The 20,052-nt window shown below is 36.4% G+C and overlaps 2 protein-coding genes across 5 annotated transcripts in view; one reads left to right on the plus strand and one right to left on the minus strand.

Annotated features, from left to right (window-relative positions):
- Positions 1–3,644: 3,644 nt before the first annotated feature.
- Positions 3,645–15,796, minus strand: LOC103145208 (zinc finger protein 239-like). 4 transcript variants are annotated; one of them, XM_016676636.1, is made up of 6 exons: positions 15,786–15,796; positions 14,139–14,142; positions 9,976–10,034; positions 8,047–8,139; positions 7,471–7,611; positions 3,645–5,200 (listed from the first exon to the last, which is right to left on the minus strand). In XM_016676636.1, the coding sequence occupies exons 5-6, from the start codon at positions 7,532–7,534 to the stop codon at positions 4,101–4,103; spliced, it is 1,164 nt and encodes a 387-aa protein (XP_016532122.1). In that variant the 5' UTR covers positions 7,535–7,611; positions 8,047–8,139; positions 9,976–10,034; positions 14,139–14,142; positions 15,786–15,796; the 3' UTR covers positions 3,645–4,100. The 4 variants fall into 4 exon arrangements, with proteins under 4 accessions (XP_016532122.1, XP_016532124.1, XP_007562615.1 ...); XM_016676638.1 differs by lacking the exons at positions 14,139–14,142; positions 15,786–15,796 and adding an exon at positions 10,199–10,278 and having other exon boundaries at positions 3,645–4,160; positions 4,245–5,200; XM_007562553.2 differs by lacking the exons at positions 14,139–14,142; positions 15,786–15,796 and adding an exon at positions 10,199–10,278.
- A 984-nt stretch (positions 15,797–16,780) lies between these two features.
- The window catches only part of LOC103145209 (unconventional myosin-Ic), a 57,419-nt gene continuing 54,147 nt past the window's right edge, over positions 16,781–20,052 (plus strand). The window contains exon 1 of the mRNA XM_007562554.2: positions 16,781–17,013. Within this exon, the coding sequence (XP_007562616.1) occupies positions 16,924–17,013 (90 nt within the window). The 5' untranslated portion in view covers positions 16,781–16,923. The remainder of the gene's footprint in view (positions 17,014–20,052) is intronic.

Here is a 20,052-nt window from a genome sequence, read left to right on the forward strand (position 1 = left end):
ACTACAGTATTGAGTTTAAACCTGCTGAGTCCCATTTTACCAGCTATTTTTTACTTCAGAAAGAGGCAGAACCAGGTCAATTGCCAGTCAACTTTTATCAATGCATTTTTGACCAACAGTCAAATATATTTTGACCAATAAAATATATCAAAATCTGGTGGCTTGTGTGTACTGCCAGAGTATTTATCTGGCTAATTGTGAGGCAAATGATAAAGTGAGTGTTCATCCTGGAAATCATTTTGCTTGATGAAAGACCGAAGACATTTTGTTCAACAGGAAATGGAAGAAGATGTTTTGGGGGCAGTTTGTCACCTTGAGATGATAAACACACATACAGGCCTGTCACAGTAATCAATAAATCAATTAATCGCATGATACTGATCTTTCAGAATGTGTTCTTGCATTATTATTTTGCCATTACCATTGTATTACTTAAAAATGGTCTCAAAACAGCAACATTATCGTTTATCGCAATAATGTCTGGAACAATTTTTTGTCTTATTGTGACAGGTCTATACACAGATATATAGTGTAGTTAGTTTATTACCAGGGATGGCGCAGTTACTTTGAAACAGTAATTTGATTACTCAATGAAAAACCCATCAGCTAGAAAATGTGCATCTCTTTTCCCTCTATCGTTTACGTTTGTGTCGCTGGTTTTACACATGAAACGTATCTCCCCAAGGAAAAATAAGAAAGCAACAATATGTGTTTAGTAAAAAAAACAAAACAAATATAGTAAAACACAGTAACTTGGATACGTAACTTTAATCTGATCATTGGATTGTAAGGAGTAACGTGTTAGATTATGCGTTACAAGGGGTCAATAGAGTAACGCGTTAATGACACCATTATTTGACATTTTTGCTCAAGCTGTTTACGAATCTGTCAGGTTTCCGATATGTGCCCCCCCTCCCCAATGTTAAACTTGTTCCTACACCCTTGCTTATTGGTCTTAGCTAGCATGGTGGACGACAAAGTTAATGTCAGTAGAGAACTAGAAATGGATAAACTAAGAAAGAGACTGGACAATTACAACCTGTTCAGAAGCACTGGAGGGGAACATCTTTTCTTGTAATTAAAATAAGGGATGTTCTTCAACTTGAAGGTAATCTAAATATGACAACTTAGCACCACATCAGCTTCTGCACCTCATTCCTACCGCAAAGCACGGTGGTGGAGGCCTCATGATGTGGGCTTCATGTGCAGCTATGTCAGGTCCTCTATCTGACAGTAAGTTTATGATGAGTTAGCATCTTGAACAAGTCTTGATATAAAAGGCATATCGCCACAGACAGAAAATGCTCAAATATTTTAATGCTCTTTAAGGAATGAACTTTTCATGTTCATTCCAGGTTTTTAATATCAGTTACATAAGCTCATCTTTTCTTTTAAGTTAGTGTTTGTTTTTTTCCATAATTATAATGTTTTTTCAAAAACTTCAAAGGTTTGAAAGGATAAATGTCATCTTTAGACATTCCCGTTGGCACCAACTTTTGGTTAATGAGTCAGATCTTACCAGATAGATTTCAATAAAGTCATGATAACTTCTTGAAACTAATGTTTGAACTTTGCTGTTTGGAATCGATTCAGTGTCTTTACCTGTAAACCTGTTATTTCAAGACAATTTCCTGAACGGTCAACATTCCTTTTAATCTTGTGTAATCTTGCTTTTTTTTTTGTTATTATTTTTTTTTTTTCACTTTACTTATCAATCTAACATACAGAAATAAAATGTAGTCATATTGAATAACTATTATTTGCATTTCAAATCATTTATAATTATATTCAAAGCCTCTGTTTTATTGATGTTTCTTTGATGAAGTTTTTTATTCAGTTAAACTTAAAGTGCAACAATGACGTGTTTGTATCTGAAAATGATTACATCTGCTTCACTCCTGAACTCACCAGTCAGAACTTTTTATGTCCATGTGTAGCAGTTTAGCTAATGAGGCAGCTCATCATGATTCAGCCAAAGTAAGAAAATAACAAACTGCAGTCCGATTTTTATTGTTAATGTGTTTCTTAATATTGACCAGTTAAAGTAAATAAAAGGTGTTACATATTTTTTTAAGTATTTACTTACTGGAGGGTTTTTTATTTGTGATGCAGAGCCACAACGAACAGCTAGCTCCTCACTTCAACGGCCGTTCAGCGCTGTTGTTGCTCTTCCTTCAAGTTGGACTGAACCATTGTTCTAAGAATGGTAGGGGTGGACAATTCTAGACTTTTCCAAGATTGGGGTGTGGGGGGGTCTATCAGTGACAGCTGAGGTCCTGCCAGTACTGTAGTTATAATTTTTTTTATATAGATTTTAGTAACATAAACTTAAAACAATAAGTGAGCATCAATGGAAAATTTAAAATATTTTGAAGGTATGATGAAAAATGTACTACTTTTTACTACCTTTAGTTACTGGCCTGCATTTTTACTACTTTTTATTGGCCTTAATTTGAGCTAATTTAATTTACTACCTTTTACCACCACACAAAAACCCTGTAATCAAAAGTATGAATACCGTATTCTTCGGACTATAGTGCGCACCATACTATAAGCCGCACCTACAAATGTTTAAAAAAAAAAAAAAAAAGAAAAGCGGGGAACGTATAAGCGCACCGGGCAATATACCGCTGGTATCTCCGCCGCTCTCGGTTTTCCATAAGGACCCAGCAGAGGGTAGCAGAGGACTGTGTCCTAATAACCCTGCTGGATATATTAAGAACGCAGCCCTCTGTCTCCAAAGGCGAACCATGGTTTTTTTCACGCCGAGCTTACGTGCAGTGGCTCTTTTCCCTCCTGTACTGCCAGATTGATAGCCCTCAACTTAAAAGCTGCATTATAGAGTTTGAAAACATTTCTCCGTTGTGCCTGCTGCAAGAATGTACTTGTTCTAAATGAAAATTAGCACGTTCTTCTTTGATTTCCAATTTTGACTTCCAATGATTCACTTCCTGCTAAAGAGCCCCCTTTAGGAGTGGATCTTTAGCAGCCACTAGGAATGGAAAATGGAAAATTTTCCATTCCTTTTCCATTCTGTGGAAGAAACACTCCACAGAAAAGCCGCACCGGGCTGCAAACTGTATGGTTCAAAAGTGTGGGAAAAAAGTAGAGGCATATAGTCCGAAAAATATGGTAATTATGAGCCGTAACTATTTTTAGAAAAAAATTATGTAGGCATAGAATGGTGTAATAAAAACACAATTTAGCAATGTGGATTGCTTATTTCAATTGTCAAAAACCAGAATTCCTTTTGGTGCACTGTTGGACTACATTACCAAGAAAGACTAAATTTGGAGCAGAAACAAGCTTTTAAGAAACCTTTCAGCTCTTCTAAATGTATGACTTGATGACAGGACCAGCCACAACGGATAAGCTGCAATTTTGAGATATTTCTGACAAATTAATGCTCTTTACAGGAAGGATCAGAGCAGACTCTACCTGCTGAGCAGGTTGAGGTATTTTGGGGAGCAAGAGACTCTCCTGAAGACCTTCTTTGGTTGTGGCATCAGCTTATCAGCAGTAGAGAGGAAGTGGCTCTTTTTTTTTTTTTGCTTAAGAGTTGCAACTAACTGCAGTTTAGATCCTTAAAAATCTGAAGACTAGATTTTTATATTCTGAAGCACAACAAACCCATGAAAGTAAACTTGTATTTTGTCACTTTACTTTATTGAACATACAACAGGCAGAATCATCATCTAATAAAGCAGTTAACATGATTAGAGAACATCTGTAGCACAGCTGTCTCTGCAACAGTAACAAAAAATCAGTAAAGAAAATACATTTGATTTATTAGTAACAACTCAGTGAGAAATCACATTTCTAGCTATATAACAGAAAATTCCTAGTGTATTCAATAAAATATTTATAAAAAAAAATCAAACCAAAAGTGGAAGAGATGCATCCGAAAAAACAACAAAAAAATTTTAATAGCACCAAAATTCTCCACAATAAACACTGCAACATTGCTGTTTAAATCAATTTCCACTCTCTTGTTTACAGACTTCAATACACAACAGAAGAATATTTTTGTTTAGAGTCTTCCATTTAAAATATGATCCTCATTTCCTGTGCCTAAAGTATCACAACTAGAATGTTTATCTTTAGTGGATTCTCATGTGCTTGTTTAACTGTGATTTCTGACTACATTGATAACCACAAAGTTCACAACTGAAAGGTTTTTCTCCAGTGTGGATTCTCATGTGTACATTTAAACTTGATTTTATGATAAATCTGTTGCCACAAAGTTCACAACTGAAAGGTTTTTCTCCAGTGTGGATTCTCATGTGTACATTTAAACTTGATTTTATGCTAAATCTGTATCCACAAAGATCACAACTGAAAGGCTTATCTCCAGTGTGGATTCTCATGTGTACATTTAAATGTGATTTTTGGTTACATCTGTATCCACAAAGATCACAACTGAAAGGCTTATCCGCTGTGTGGATTCTCATGTGTACATTTAAATTTGATTTTTGGTTACATCTGTATCCACAAAGATCACAACTGAAAGGCTTATCCGCTGTGTGGATTCTCATGTGTACATTTAAATTTGATTTTTGGTTACATCTGTATCCACAAAGATCACAACTGAAAGGTTTCTCTCCTGTGTGGGTTCTCATGTGTGTGTCTAAGTAACTTCTGTTTTTAAATGTGTGGCCACACAATTTACAGAGATGTTCATGTCCTGCTAGGGTTCTTGCATGTCTTTTTGATGTTGGATTTGTTTTACCATTGTCATCACAGCTAAACTTCATTTCAACCTGAACTTTCCTCATTGAATCTAGGATTTTCTTTGAAGTAAAGGGTTTCATTTTACCCTCAGAGTTTGGAGAACCTTTAGTTGAATGGCTCACCTTGTTGTCATTTCCCCTGTATTCACATTTTGGTCTGTAATCTGGCAATTGTTCAAGTTGACAGAAAACATTATTTACATCAACTTCATCCTCCTCTTCCTCCTCCTCAATGAGTTCAGTCTCTGATGAGTTAGAATAATCTCCATGATCTTGCTTTCTGATAGGTTCTGCTGCTTCACAGTGATCTTCTGGTAACTCTCTGTGGTGCTGATAAAGGTGAGAAGACAAGAGAAACTCTTCATCATCCTCATTCATGGTTGGTGGGAGAGACTCTGGACCTTGTAGGTCAAAACCTGGACCATGTTCTTCAGGAGCATCTTCTTTAAGCAGCAACATCTGCTGAGCATCTGCAGGAACCAATGAAGCAAATTACAAACATAATTAACCACTGCAGCTTTATATTCACATCAACATTATTAGTGTTACAAACTAACGTACATAAATGTTTGACTTCAGGTTGAACTGCGATGTTGATCGCTCTGAGGTTCACTATAAGAGCAATGCCTGTTAAAATCTGTATTTTAAGCCTGACTTTTTTATACAACTGTAGCATGTCTCAAATATCTTACATCACATAATAAATAGCAATATTTTCAACTTTAAACATTTTTTTTCTAAAACTCGAGTTGGCGATCAACCATCCTGGGGCCAACTACCACCAGACTTAGTCTATTTTCTGGTGAAAACCCTGAATAAGATCAATTAACTTTTGATTACTCATTAATCGATAATTTCCATCTGTAGCAGAAAGCCAAAGAAATGATAGCTGAGTTATTTAAATGGGGTGTTTTTGTTGCTAGTTTTTACTTTTTGTTTACAATCCTGTAGCCAAAACATGTTACTTTGTAACTTGAATTGATGGATGTTATTGTGTTCATAAATTTAAATATAAACTTGTCTCTTTTGAAAAATGTGTCTACTTCTGTTTTATGCACATTACACAGACTTAAATAACAAATTAAAACCCAGAACAAAGAAAACAAATCACTTTGGTGTGATGACATGAAGATAATGAACTCATCAAGGTGTCAATTTTTGCGCTATCAATGCTCTGAATCAGATATTTGACCCAACAGGGAATCAGGACAAAGTCACTCTGGCCTAAAGCTGTTTACAGTAATTTGCTTTAATTAGGAACTAGACGGTTTCTTAAGAGCAGGGCTCTTTAAGTTCATGAAGCTGTTGTGATTGAATGCAGACTTTCCAGACCAAAGTGCCTCTATACTCAGTTTCAGAGCTGATCAGGAAGAGAGTCTCTCTATAACCATCATTTGAACAGTTTGTTCAAACTGGGTGAAGATCAGAAAGATAACCGACTTCAACCCACAAAACTGAAGTTGGTTTCCAATTCTAGCTTTCAATAGCTAAAGGGATTTCATCTAATTTTTCACCACCTTCCGCATCTTTAATCGACTCTAATTTAGAAACTACTACGCCTAGACACTTCAAACCTGGACAGGATTATTCTCCTCTTCAAGCTGGATATTTAAAACCTGTTTGGGATTTGTGAAAACTCAATTAAGTTCGATTTTCACTATTTTTTTGCATCTCTTTCATACTAGAACTGCTCTAATTAAAAAAACTACTACACCTAGACACTTGAAATCTGGACTAGATTATTCTCCTCTTCAAGAAGACTCTTTATAACCATGTTTGTGATTTGTGAAACTTTTATCTGATTTGTGAAACTTCACTAAAGATCAGACTACTATTCACACTTGTTCCATGCAGTTTTTTTCAAATTCAATTCTAATTCAAAACTACTTTATTAATCCCAATGGGAAATTAAATGTTGGTGTAACTCATTAATTCTTCAAAGAGTTATTGTAGATGGTGATGGCTTTTGGAAGGAAAGATGTTCAGCAGTGGTCTGTTAAGTGAAGTGAAGTTTCACAAATCAGAAAAAAGTTCACAAATCCCAAACATGTTTTAAATATCCAGCTTGAAGAGAAGAATAATCCAGTCCAGATTTGAAAAAAGGGCAAAAGTTTCACAAATCACAAACATGGTTATAAAGAGTCTTCCTGAAGAGGAGAATAATCTAGTCCAGATTTGAAGTGTCTAGGTGTAGTAGTTTTTTTAATTAGAGCAGATCTATGGTGATACAGATGCAAAAAAAAGTGAAAATCGAAAGTTATTAAGTTTTCACAAATCCCAAACATGTTTTAAATATCCAGCTTGAAGAGGGAGGATGATAATCCAGTCCAAGTGTCTAGGCATAGTAGTTCTTAAATTAGAGTCGATTAAAGATGCAGAGGGAAGTGAAAAATTAGGTGGAATTGCCCTTTAGCTATTGGAAGCTAGAATTGGAAACCAACTTCAGCTTCAACCCTAAATGATGAGAGCTATCTAGAAAAAGAAAGACAAAGATCTGAACACTGAAAATAATCTTCAATGGCTTTAGGAACCAGAGCTCCACTGAACCAAGAACAGCAGAAAAGTTGAATGTTTCAATGATGAATCAAATTGGACACGTTCATTTGCGTTGGGATTCAGTCAATCTTCCATCAGATAGAAAGCTAATCTGCTAACACAGAACAGTTTCTCAACTTTCTGTTAAGAAGATAAACCTCAGAAAGCTGTTCCTAAACCATTACTGATAAGAAAACATACAGACCTAATCTATGCAGCAGGACTTTGGGGTTGAAATCAGCCTCCAGCGTTTTGCCTCGATGCTCCATTTCTTCTAATGGAGACCGCTCCTCTTCACAACCAGAGTGATGGGTGAACTGGTGGTGAGGTCAACTTGTGGGCCCAGCTAAAAGAGGCAGGAACCACAAAATGAACAAAGTTAAAAAGCTACAAATCATTGTAAAATACAATGTGATTCTGTAACTCATCTATTAGGATCTTTAGTTGGTCCCAGTTATCCTCACAGGACAATAGCTGGGCTTCTTAATGTGTAGTAATGTACTTTCTACGTTTGTTCAACAAACAGAATACAGACTTCTGCTAAACTTTAGTAACCAAAGATGAAATGCTGAAAGCTTACAGAATAAGAAAAACTAAAACCTAAATCTGAAAAATACTAAATAAATCTGAGATAAAATAACAGAAACATGGCTGTGGCCTCTGACTGTACAACCAATATACAAAGAGCTGATTTAGACAAAAGCAGTTATTTAAAGCGTGTGGAAGAACTTAATGAATTATTTCATCAAAGTTTTAATTCCACAGCAATATTTCAGCTCACCAGGACGCTGGAGTTCACAGATGATCCCACAACTGATCCTCAGCAGGAAATGGCCGCTCTGCGCCGCACTCAGCTCTTCTTCACCATCCGTTTCTGAAATATATATATATTTTATCATACAAAATGAGAATTTTAGCAACCTATTTTCAGATGGATACATTATTATACATCTCAACTCTATTTACTGTGTAACCCATTTCCTACACTCATTTTAAAACCTCTCCTCAAGCCCTTTTCTTATTGTCTCATAACCATTACCCTTACAGTGTGGAAATAATAAAAAAAAAATATTGAAAAGTTTGTTGTTTTTTTAAATCAACCTGACATAAGTTCTCACCTGTTCTCCTTTCTGGTTCTACTAACATTAATATAATTTTGATATCTTCACACCCTGAAACTCCACCTGGCTCTCCTGCTCTTCTCATAATAAAATAGTTTAGTTTATCAGTGATTCTTGAGAACAGGGACAAAACAGGTCTTATGGATAAAGCACAAAATTTGAATAAAATATACACAAAATATATTTTTTTCAAATATCTGACTAAACTAACCTGGGTCATGTGAGCACAACAATGTATATTTCTTTTGTGTTTGCTGAATATTTTTTCATTTTAAACATTGCAGTTGGTGGACGATGCCTGTAAAAGCCCTTGTCCAGGAGCAGAACTCAACACATTATAATAGTTTAAAACAATTAAAGAAATGCTAAAATGATATTTTATGACAATTAAGTACAAGTAGTCATATAAATAATTATAAAAGTATCGATAAATTGAATTAAAAATAATTTTTAGATATTTTCCAACTGCGTTGAAATTTGTCCCTAGTTTTTGTCAACACCGTCAAAAATGAAAAGAATGTAAAAAAATCAGGCATTATTGGGGGGCACCAGAACTTCTGAGGACCCCATGACATCGTCTTTTCTCTTCCTTTGCTAAGAGAGCTAGTTAGCTCCGGTTAGCTTAAGTTATTCTTTAGTTTTTTTCTTCTTTTTATTCCTTAGTTGTTTTTCACACCATAACTGACAACTTACAAAACTTTGATGAAATTTTGTGAAATAAAAGCTTAATTTTGGTAAACTGTAAAGATTTCATGGACCTGATGAGCTACAATATGGCCTCCTTCAGAGTAATATCATATAAATTGAGGTAGTTTGGCATTTCATCAACTCCGTCAGATGTCAACTCCACCAGAGTTTTTATGACTCTTTCAGTGAAATTGTTGTCAAATCTCACTTAATTGTACAATTAATTCATTTTAATGTATTTTACATAAATTGCATTACTTCACATGTATCAAGTTTTTCATTTTACTCACTAGTTTGTCACCACCTTCAGTTCTGTGTCAACTCCGTCATGCATTGTCAACCCCATCAGATGGACTTTTTGTTGTTTTTTGTTTTAATATTTCTTTTGTTTCTTGAGAAGCATTTGTCTGTAAAATGAGTAAAAATATCACTAATGGGGTATTTTAAAAATCATTTTATATTTATTTTTGTCAGATGGTGATAAAGTTCTGGGTCAGGTCAATTAAAAATGTAATTTTTTTTTTTTAAATTGCAACTGGGAGCCTGTACCTAAGTATCTTTACATTTCCTAAACATTATTTTTAATATTTGCATAGATAAGGTTGAGAAATAATTTTAAAAAAATATGGGAAAATTAAAACCCATTTTGTTCCTATTCTCAAGAATCACTGTTATTTAAAAAGTTAAAACCAGTTAATACTCAATAAACTAATTGAAGACCTCACCAGAGCTTCCTGGTCTCTTCACCTTTCTTCAACAGCATCACTATTCTAGTGTCGTGTCACTACGTGTTAAAATTCTCTTTCATGTAGTAATATGTGTACTTGAGACGTGCAAGCACTTCATATGTCTTTTTATGCTTATTTTTCAGTTTTACAAAAAAGATTAAAGGTCAGACGTACTTCAGTTCGACGTTTGGAGTTTTTTGTTCGCCATCTGTTTAACTCAGTCCAGCACGCCCCTGTGTGAGAACAGAATAGTTAGCAGTAAAATATTAGACGTGTGACTATTCCAGAATTAAAACGATTTAAACAAAAAGATTTGGTTCTATTTACGAAAATAAACTGTTAACAAGATGTTATAAACAAGCGATATTCACGGCAATATTCCCGACAGACCGTTTACCTCATTCAAACCGACCTCGTGCCTCCCGCTGCCTCCTAAGCTCTCTGAGCCGTTCAGAGGAGGGAGGAAGTGCTGTGCTGACTGTGGTGCGCCTTCAAAATAAAAGCACACGAGCGGAAAATTTCAAAATCAAATATTTTTCGCAACTGCGGTGAAATTATTGGGGTAGGGGTTGGGGGGGACAAACGCGCCTGCCTCCAATATTGGGGCGGACATCTCCCCCCGTGCTCCCTCCGGTTCCTACGCCTATGATCTTGAGGATTTGTTATAATATTAAAGTAAGTATGAGGGAAATAGTGCGTTCCTCTTGGAGGACAGAGCTGATATGGACCATGCAGCGCTGCTAGTCAGAAGTGCAGCAGCTCCTTCGGTGCCCTCTGCATGCCAAACTAGCTCCACAACAGACTTTGATGAATCACTTTAACGGTTAGACTGGTGGAGTGTGACATGATGGCAATACCAGTTTTGTATCAAGAATATTTTACTTCGTCCTGTATCCAAGACACAGTCTTTACACCTTGATCCTTTTTACCTTTTGCAAAGTGAAACCAGACAACTAATAGGATGCATCTCAGAATGTGTTACAGTGATCAGTAAAATCTGTTCTTTTCCTGGCAGCTTCAGAAGATATCAGAAAAATTATAGCAAGTTTTTTTTTTGTTTATTTGTTTCTCCATGGAACATTTTTTCCTGAAATGTGAGGAAAACTCACCTTTCCCAAAATAATCCAATGACATACAAAAAGTCTGATCAAGTGTGCTTTTTGTTAAGTCTGTCTGACTATGACCTAGTTTTCATTTTTATTTTTCTCTCTTTTCTAAAAAAAAAAAGAAGCTGCTGCAAAAAGCAAATGAAAATTATCTATTTTTGACATGCTTGTTTTTCTGATTGTTCATGTAATACCTCTTTCTACCACTAGAGGCACTGAGGATAAACCACAGACCTTCAACAGCCGGTCTGGCTTCCAAGAACAAATGTATTGGTTATAAATTATGTGCAAGTACACAATGTATGACTTATAAACATATGAGAAAACATTGAAAAAACATTGCGAAAAATAGAATTGGAGTCTTTGTAAAAAGGAAAAAAAAGTATTTTTTTTACCTTTTCAGGGTTTCTATTGACAGACAACTATATGATTTTAAAATGGAAAGAAAAACATAATAGCTTTATTTTTTTATCGGTAGTAGGTGTTCTTTAACATGTAAGTTTTTCTTTTGCAGCAGCCTAATGAAATACATAATATATAAAAATGTATTTTAGAAAGCATGTTGTCACATTTCCAGAGATTATTTTTATTTTATATTTTAGATCAGGATAATAGCTGCTAATCTGCTGGAAGTTTAATTGATATATTTAGACGCACACCTTTTAGATTACATACATTAAAATTTCTTGGAATGAGGGACACTTTACCATTTAAATTTTAAAAGATTAATTTTATTCCATTCCTTGATTTATGCCTGCAGACATCAGTTTGGTTCAGTTTACAGAGATTTCATTTGAATGATTTTTATCTACTCACTCAAACTATGTGAAAGGTGGGCTAAATGAAAAGCATGTAATAAGATGAATAAAACAATAAAAATTGTATGAGATAAATATATGAATATGGCAAAAATACCAGACAGATCAGAAAAAAAATAAGGTGAACTTAATGAACTGATTTTACTGTTTAATCTGATATTGAGCAGAAACAAGCAATAAGTTATTTTGCAATAGTACAAAATCTGTTCTTTATTTAACAAGTGCAATACTAAAATTGTCCTGTCGGGTATTGACCTGGTGCAGACGGACAGTTGTAAATCTGTTGTGTTGCCTTCAGGTTGACTCGTCCTGTTGTAATGTGGAACCTCAAGAGGGCAGCAGGTTCCATCTAATCAGACAATGCATCAGTCATCCTGCAGTGGCTTCCAGGTTTCCACAGGAGACGGTCCTGGGAGGCGCTGCGAGTGAACAAAACACGGCGCAACATTCCACTCATTAGCGGTTCTCCACAGGGTGTGTTTCATTCGAGGAGCCGGTGGCGCTCGCCGCTCCATCTGCAGCCAGATCAGCGTCCTGCAGCTTCCTGTGGAAACTGGAAACTGCCTCAGTGTTCTGTTGTTGAAGCGAGATTCCTGCTCGCAAAGTGGGACCACGGGAACAAACGTCAATGAAGTATTAGTAACTTCCTCCCCTGCGGTGGAGACAGCAGTTATTAATAGCCAGGGCTATTTTCAGGCAGCACTTGTGAGATTTACTCACCCCGAGGCTGGTGGGTTCTGAGCGGGATCTGGTTACAGCCACTGATATATACGGCAGGATGAGGCTGTAAAATGAAGCACTCCTCGTCCTGCATGCACCCTTCAAACTGCTCTGCAGAGCCCAGAGGTGGGCTTAAGTCATATAGCGTCGACAAATTATGTCCCCACCCTCCCAGGATTATTCCCTTAAAAACAACTCTGCTTTCTACAGAAGAGGATAAGAGCCAGCAGAAACAAAGGGAATAAAAAAAATGACTTTTACCTCAGAATTCTAGTTTTCTGTGAGGTCAGAATTTTTTGGAATCTGACCTCACATCAAAATTCTGACTTTTTTTTTTTCTTTTTAACTGAATTTAAGCTTTTTTTTGTCAGCATTCTGCCCTTTTGTCGGAATTCTGCCTTGTCTCTCCTCAGAATTCAGATTTTTTTTTCAGAATTTTTGCCTTTTATTTGTAGAATTCTGAATTTAATCTCAGAATTCTGCCATTTTTTCAGAATTCTGACAGTATTTTTTTTAGAATTCTGTCTTTAAACTCAGCATTCTGCCATTTTTCTCAGAATTCTAATTCTGTGTCAATCTACATCAAAATCCAAATAATTAACCAACATTCGTAGATGTATTTCAATTGAGTTGTTCTTATAGGATTTGAAAACCTGCTCTTTAGCCTGTCCCAAATTTACTTGGTATATTTGAGTTTTAATTTACCTGATGATGCATAAACAATTTAAACAAACAACAACAACAAAACAATCAGAATTCAGTGAAAAAGTCTGTAGCAATACTTCATAATACAATTACTCAAGTAAAAAAAAACAAAAAAAAAACAACAGTTTTCTAAGAAGTTATTCAATTAAATATAACTGAGTAAATGTAATTATTAACTTTCAAACTCTGGAAATATAGCACAGGTTTTCTACATTATCGTAGTGATGTAGAGAAGAAAAAAATATATAAAAATTTTTTCTTTCTACTATAAAGAAAAAAATTTTCTTTATAGAAGAAGAAGGAACCCGAACCTTAGTGCAGGTTCGGGTTCCTCTGTAGCTCTGTAGCTCTTTGTACTCATGAATGGATGATTTTCTACACGAACATCCTTCACGACCTTCAGTTTAGGTAGCAAGCAGTATGTATTGTTTCTTTTCACTTTCATTCCCTTCATATTGTGTGAAAACGGCGCTGAGAGGAGATGTAAGTTCTCCGAGGACTGTGTGTGTGTGTGTGTGTGTGTGTGTGTGTGTGTGTGTGTGTGTGCGTTCACAGGAGTGTGTGAAGGCTGCAGATTTCCTGTTGATGCCAGGCTGCCGAGAATGCCTCCAGCCAGGGTCAGAGGTCATAGGATGTCTGTGTCTGTCCCTTCCCCTCTCTCAGCAGCAGTGTGCAGAATGCCAACTCCACCACTCATCACATAATCCCTGTCAAATAACATCTGTAAAGCCCTTGTTGGGGTACATTTAACAGAAACTTTCCTTTTTCAATAACAAGAACAGCGAGTTCATCCAGGATTAAACCTAATTCAGAAAAAAAAATGTTATGAATAGCAGGATAAACTAGATGCAATGTGAGCAGGAACACAGAGTTATCAGAAGTGTCAGCAAGATCCTCTGAATGATGAATGTTTGTCAGTATGCAGCTGTTTACAGTTTCTGTTCACACACAGGAGCGTCCGAGTTACATTTTAACCCTGGAAACCAACCTCACTGTTAATAGATGCTATTGTCGGATGGGATATGTGTGTGTGCTTAGTGGTTTGTCTATAGTCTGTAGGGACAGGAAGTGTTTCTCTGACAGCTCAAGTCCTTATTTGTTTTTAGAAAGCGAGTCCTTTCTAAAAACAAAAGTTTGGTGATACACATACATCACAGACACTAAATCTTCAGGGTGGATACAGAAAGTGTCTGAGGCAGGATGCTGTTTCCATAAGGAAACTCCTGCTCAGACCAACTGTGTGTGTGTGTGTGTGTGCGCACGTGTGTGTGTGTGTGTTTGTATTCTTGTTTATGTTCACTTCTCAGGACCTTTTTTGGTATCAAACTGACCTTCACTCTAAAAAGAAAATAGTTGAACCAACTTAATTTATTAAATTTAACCAATTCAATACATTATAATCATTCAACTCAATTTATTTTTTTAAAAACAAATTTAATAAGTATCGGTTAAGATAACCGATTTAAGTCAGTCTTACTCAAATCATTTAGTTTACTTCAAAAAATGGTATATTGACTGAACTTATATAGCACTTTTCCAGTCATTTTGAAGATTCAAAGTGCTTTACACTAGAGTCACCCATTCGCACATTTCTACACCAATACGCAATTTGCGGTTAAGTGCCTTGCCCAGGGGTACATCGACATGTGGCAGGAGGAAACTGGAATCGAACCTCCAACCTTCCGATCACAAGACAACTACCCTACCCTTGACGACTAGCCACGTCTGTCTGGTTGAAACGACGCGTGTGACGGGGGGCATCGACTTTTTTGGGGGCAAAATGAATGTACGTAGCTGAAAATAGACACCAACATCGGTAGCCTACAAGGTACTTGTTAAGCTTAAGGTTCTGTATTGATGTTAGCTAGTCATCTTTTAGCTAACATTACCTGCATCCAACAGCTTTACTCAACTCAGTTGGTTAGTTTGGAGGGAAAAACTGTGAAAAGTTCTTTGCGTTTTGCTGGTTTGCTGCCGTGATTCTAACACAAACCTACGTAGCGCCGCCCAGCAGCAGCAGGTCTCCTTCACAGGTGTAAACCCAGCGCTGATCAATTAATTGGATAACAAATGGTCACATTCTGCTGATTTTTCATTTAACCACTTAAATATTTTTTATACAATATTAGAAATACATAAAAAGATATAAATACACAAATAATTCAAATAATTTTCAAAATAATAACATATATACCCTATTATTGAAAATGCAACAGCATATCCCTAGTATACGCTTTATCATTTGAAGCAAAGGATGCATCAGCAGCTAATAAATAATTCTAACTTTAAAATGTGGAAAAACTCTGACTTTGCTGCTCTATTTAACATCAATACGTTGTAGGGTGATGCTTTGACTATCTTTTTCTATTAACCTAATAACAATTGAATGGTAAAAAGGTACCACTGAACTGAACCCCATTGAAAGCCTCCTGGTTATTTCACCAAACACTGATTTCTGAACTCTTCCTGAGTTAAAACATTAGTTTTGTTGTTTCTAAATGAATATGAACTTGATTTCTTTGCATTATTTGAGATCTGAAAGCACTGCATCTTTTTTTGTTATTTTGACCATTTCTCATTTTCTGCAAAGAAATACTAAATTTTTGCTTGGAATTTTGAAGACATGTCATTTTACTCAAACACAAACCTATAGAAAAGTAAAATGAGAGAACTGATCATTCTTAGAGGTCTCTTAATCTTTCCAGAGCTGTATATTTTTGTACAGTTTTGTTTTAATTACCGTACTGCTCTGAGTGTGTCCTTCTTTCAGCAAATGGCCTTTTTAGAGCCTCTGCACTCCAATAGTTAACAATTATTTCAATAATCGTTCCATTATTCTTGTATTTTCTCATGCTACAACCAGAAACTACATTGTGTTTTGTTGGGACCTTACGTCTTGCTGTGTTTAGAATAGGCCCAGAATGCAGAGGTGGCTGGAAGTAACTTTAACAACAACAAAAGGCAAAACTTACAAAGGTAATCGCAGAGTGAACAGACATGATAACGGGAGGAATAAGTACTGAACAATGACACCCTCCATTCATTGCTTTTGGATGGTAGGAGGAACTCAGAGTAATCAAATAAACTGATTGATAACTAATGCTGACATTAAATATTGGCTTATTGTTTAATTATTCAATGTAAATAATTATGAAGATTGAATTTGGCCTGAAACCGACCCCAGCTGTCATGCAGTGAGAACGTGACATCACATGCTGAACGCCATGAGAAAGGTAATTACAATATTCTTCACCTTTAGAAGAACTACACAGCTACTAATATGGGCTCTTTTTCAATAAACATATCTGTCTACACGTCTCGTGAAGCTTGTATATTCCAGGCTTCACTTCCACTCATTTGTAAGACAAAAGACACACATCCTCTGCATGTGACACCCATCTCCAGTCCGGCTGAGCTCCACATCCTCCCCATGATCCCTCAGCCGGCGAGGAAACATCCTCTGGCTGCAGCGAGGGGAAGCAGCCCTCACTGAGGCTCAGCGCCCTGCAACAGGTAACACCCCAGCCGCTGCGCTCTGCACTCACATCTACAATCCGTCCGTTCACGTTTTCATATTGCTGAGGGCACGTAGCAAAGGAGATCTCTGACGTTTACTTGTTTCCTTTTCAGGCATTGCTTGGGGTTGCATTCAGAAGGATTTTCCCTCACACCAGTGGAAAGAAGCATTTTCACTCTGTCAGGCTTTCTCTGGGCTCAGCTGAAGATTAAATCAAATCAAGAGAGAGAACAGGAATAAGGGGGAGACGGGAACAATGATGGAGCTGAGGATCCAGCTGATCCCAACGGGGGAAATAATCCTTCCTCCAGGGAAGAATGGAGAGAACTACTGCCACAGCTGCAAGGTAAGTTCAAAGGTCAGATGGGCTTAGACCAGGGGTGTCCTCGCTTTTTGTCATGTGGGCAAAAGCGACCAGCTCAAAAGCACTCAAGGGTCAAGAAATATCACTTTTAAAGACTAAAATGATCAAAAATGTGTTTTTTTTTTGGTGCCTACTCAACAATAAACCAAGCATGTAGTATTTTAATTAAACAAATAATCAAAGTTTTTTGTAAACTTCAAAAAATGTCAAATGTTTTTTCCTTGTTAAATGAAAAGCCTCCAGTTTGGTTTATTATTTTGGGCTTGATTGAAAAATACAGAGAAAATATTTTGTCTATTCTCAGCAATAAACTACAGAGTAGGTCAGTCTTCATTTGAAAATATTTGCTAAATTTAGCCAAGTTTTAATACAACAGCTAAAAGCAGATTTGGGTGCAGATTTGAGTATGAATCAATGAATAGATGTGATTCTGTTTACCATGAAGGCAGGAGGAAAGCAGAAAGTGTGGAAAAGATAATCAATTTGTTTTGCACTTATCTTTTTTGTAAGTAAATTTGGAATTAAAAGTCTTAGTTTGGCCCTAATTTATTTAATTTACTCTTAAGTTGTGATCGTGGAACAGTAAAAAAAAAATAAATAAATAAATAAATCACACGAGGGGCTGCATAAACTCACACTAGGGCTGCAAACGAACCGTAAGTTGAACAACCTTGGTTTAGACTTTGTCTCTCCTGAATACAGACATGCCCAACAACGTGAATTTGCTCAGAGGGTATGTCTGTTGTTTTAGAAATTTAAACGTAATTTTAGAAATCTTACTCTATCCTTAAGCCAGGATTGTTCAAAGTATGGCATGTGGGCCATTTGTGGCTCATTGAGTGATTTTGTGTGGCCCATGACTGCAGTTCAAGAAGTTTGTCCACCCCGACCCACTGCACTGAACAGACAAATTAAAGTCTTACAGTAGAAAATGTTTACTACAGCAGAAAGTATGCAGTACAGCGGCTTTTTGTAATCTTTTATGAGGACCACACCTACCCAGCATGCTTTTAATTCGAATTTATCAAATTTGGATATATACTTTACAATAAAAGTGACCTGAATATTGTTGTTATTGCTCAGAATTTACAAGAAAAGTCATTTTCAACTTTTTATAATAAAGCAAACCTTATTAAATCCTCATTTAACAATTTGGATCAGCAGCAACACACCCCTTCCCAACAAACAATATGACTTTACTCATTATTACCTTACTCCTTTTCCCCCCTTCATTTTTGGCCCACAAGTCCTTTTCACTGTATGACTTCATTTGGCAACAAATAAGAAAAAAACGTCGACTCTGAACTTTTGCAACAGGGCAACTTCACAAAGGCTACTTGCTCAGAATCTGCATTATGTTGTTTTTGTAAAACTTTGCTTGAGTTGCTCATATCTGTGAAGGCTGGTTTCTTTAATGTTGACGTCTGATTGAGATCTCCTGGTTTCGACCTTTAGCTTCTGCCTTTGTGAAGTTGCCCTGCAGGAAACAGAAGATGTACCGCTCAGTCCGTTCAGCATGTGTTGCCCTCTGTATGAGCTGAGCATCTGAGGAATGAAGGGAGTGAGCTCTTTAAAAAGCAGACCTTCAGAGGTCCGAGGCACCGTGTGGTGAAGTTAAATCATGGATTCATGTGAGATTTAGAGTTTCAGTCAGAGGATTGAGTGCAGCCGGCTGTGCCCGATGATGACTGGGGAGGTGTGGAATGTACTGGAGCCTGGACGAAAGGAAACGACAAACACATTCCTGAACTCGGCTTCATTTGTTCCCCTTCCCACATTCCTTCAGGGCTGGATCACCCCGTGTCATTAGGATCTGAGGCGATTTTACCTGTGCCATGTGCAGGGCAGAGGTATGTGGGCCCCAGGAAATTGTTTTGGTGCCTTATCCATTAAAGAAAAATGCTTTTGCTAATGCAAATTACAATACGTAAATAGGTAGTTCTTTACATAATTGGATACGAACTGAAGATACCAACTGAAAATAATACATATCTTGACTAGAGTCTTTGTATTTTTCTCCAAGAAATTACTGTAATTTCATACATTTCTAATCTTTGAGTTTTGTTTACATTAAAAAAATCCCAAAATATTACTACAACTCACCTGATATGGGTATTTTATAAAATACAATATTAGCAAAACATGCATTCATTTAAAAAACTATAGTCATGAAGAAAAATGGGGCTTTGGGTTATGTGTAACCTAGCATTTTCAGCCATCTTGTAAAACCCCTTGAAAGCATCATGATGTGAAGACAGTTCCTGTTTCTTAAAGTCTCTGCATCAGACCCACAGAGTTGGATGATGAGACAGTAAAACCAGTAAATGGTCAGTACGTGAAACACACAGAAGTGGGGGGCAGAGGGAAAAAGCTGACAACCTTTCCCTCTGTTAGAGTCAGACAGTCCAACATGACCTTGTGTTCGTGTATGTTGACCAATTCTGGTTCTGTTCTGAATCGATCACTCCCCCCTCTGGCAGTGCAGCTATATTACAGTCTGTCTCATGTCTGCCCATCTGTCCAGCTGGCTGAGGTCACCTCCACATGAACAAAGTGCACATTGCATAACCACAGTAATATCACAGAGACACAATCTGCTCTTCACCTTGGTTTCTATGTGACCCATATTGCTCCGTTATGAAAGTCCAAAATGCAGAAATATTCATCTTTACCATGAGTTCCTAGTTAAAGTATTCATTCCTTGAATAATTTTACAATGACAATATTCTGTATATTTTATTTTTGTGATCAATTATCAGAAAATTGTGAATACAGGCCACTTCAATAAATTAGATGATTGAGAAGTTCATTTAATTCAGAAACTTTATCCCTTAGTAAAACATTATATGGAGATGAATATTTGAAACCTTTATTTCTATTAATTATGATGATTTTGCAATTACAGCTACTGAAAACATGACATTTAAAATTATATTACATTAGACTAATAAAAAAACATTTTAAAAAACAGAAATCTGGACTTAATGATGATTAACTGATTCTGATTGTAATTGTGAAGTG

The sequence above is a fragment of the Poecilia formosa genome, unplaced genomic scaffold (assembly GCF_000485575.1).
Source record: "Poecilia formosa unplaced genomic scaffold, Poecilia_formosa-5.1.2 Scaffold138, whole genome shotgun sequence".
Lineage (NCBI taxonomy): Eukaryota > Metazoa > Chordata > Actinopteri > Cyprinodontiformes > Poeciliidae > Poecilia > Poecilia formosa.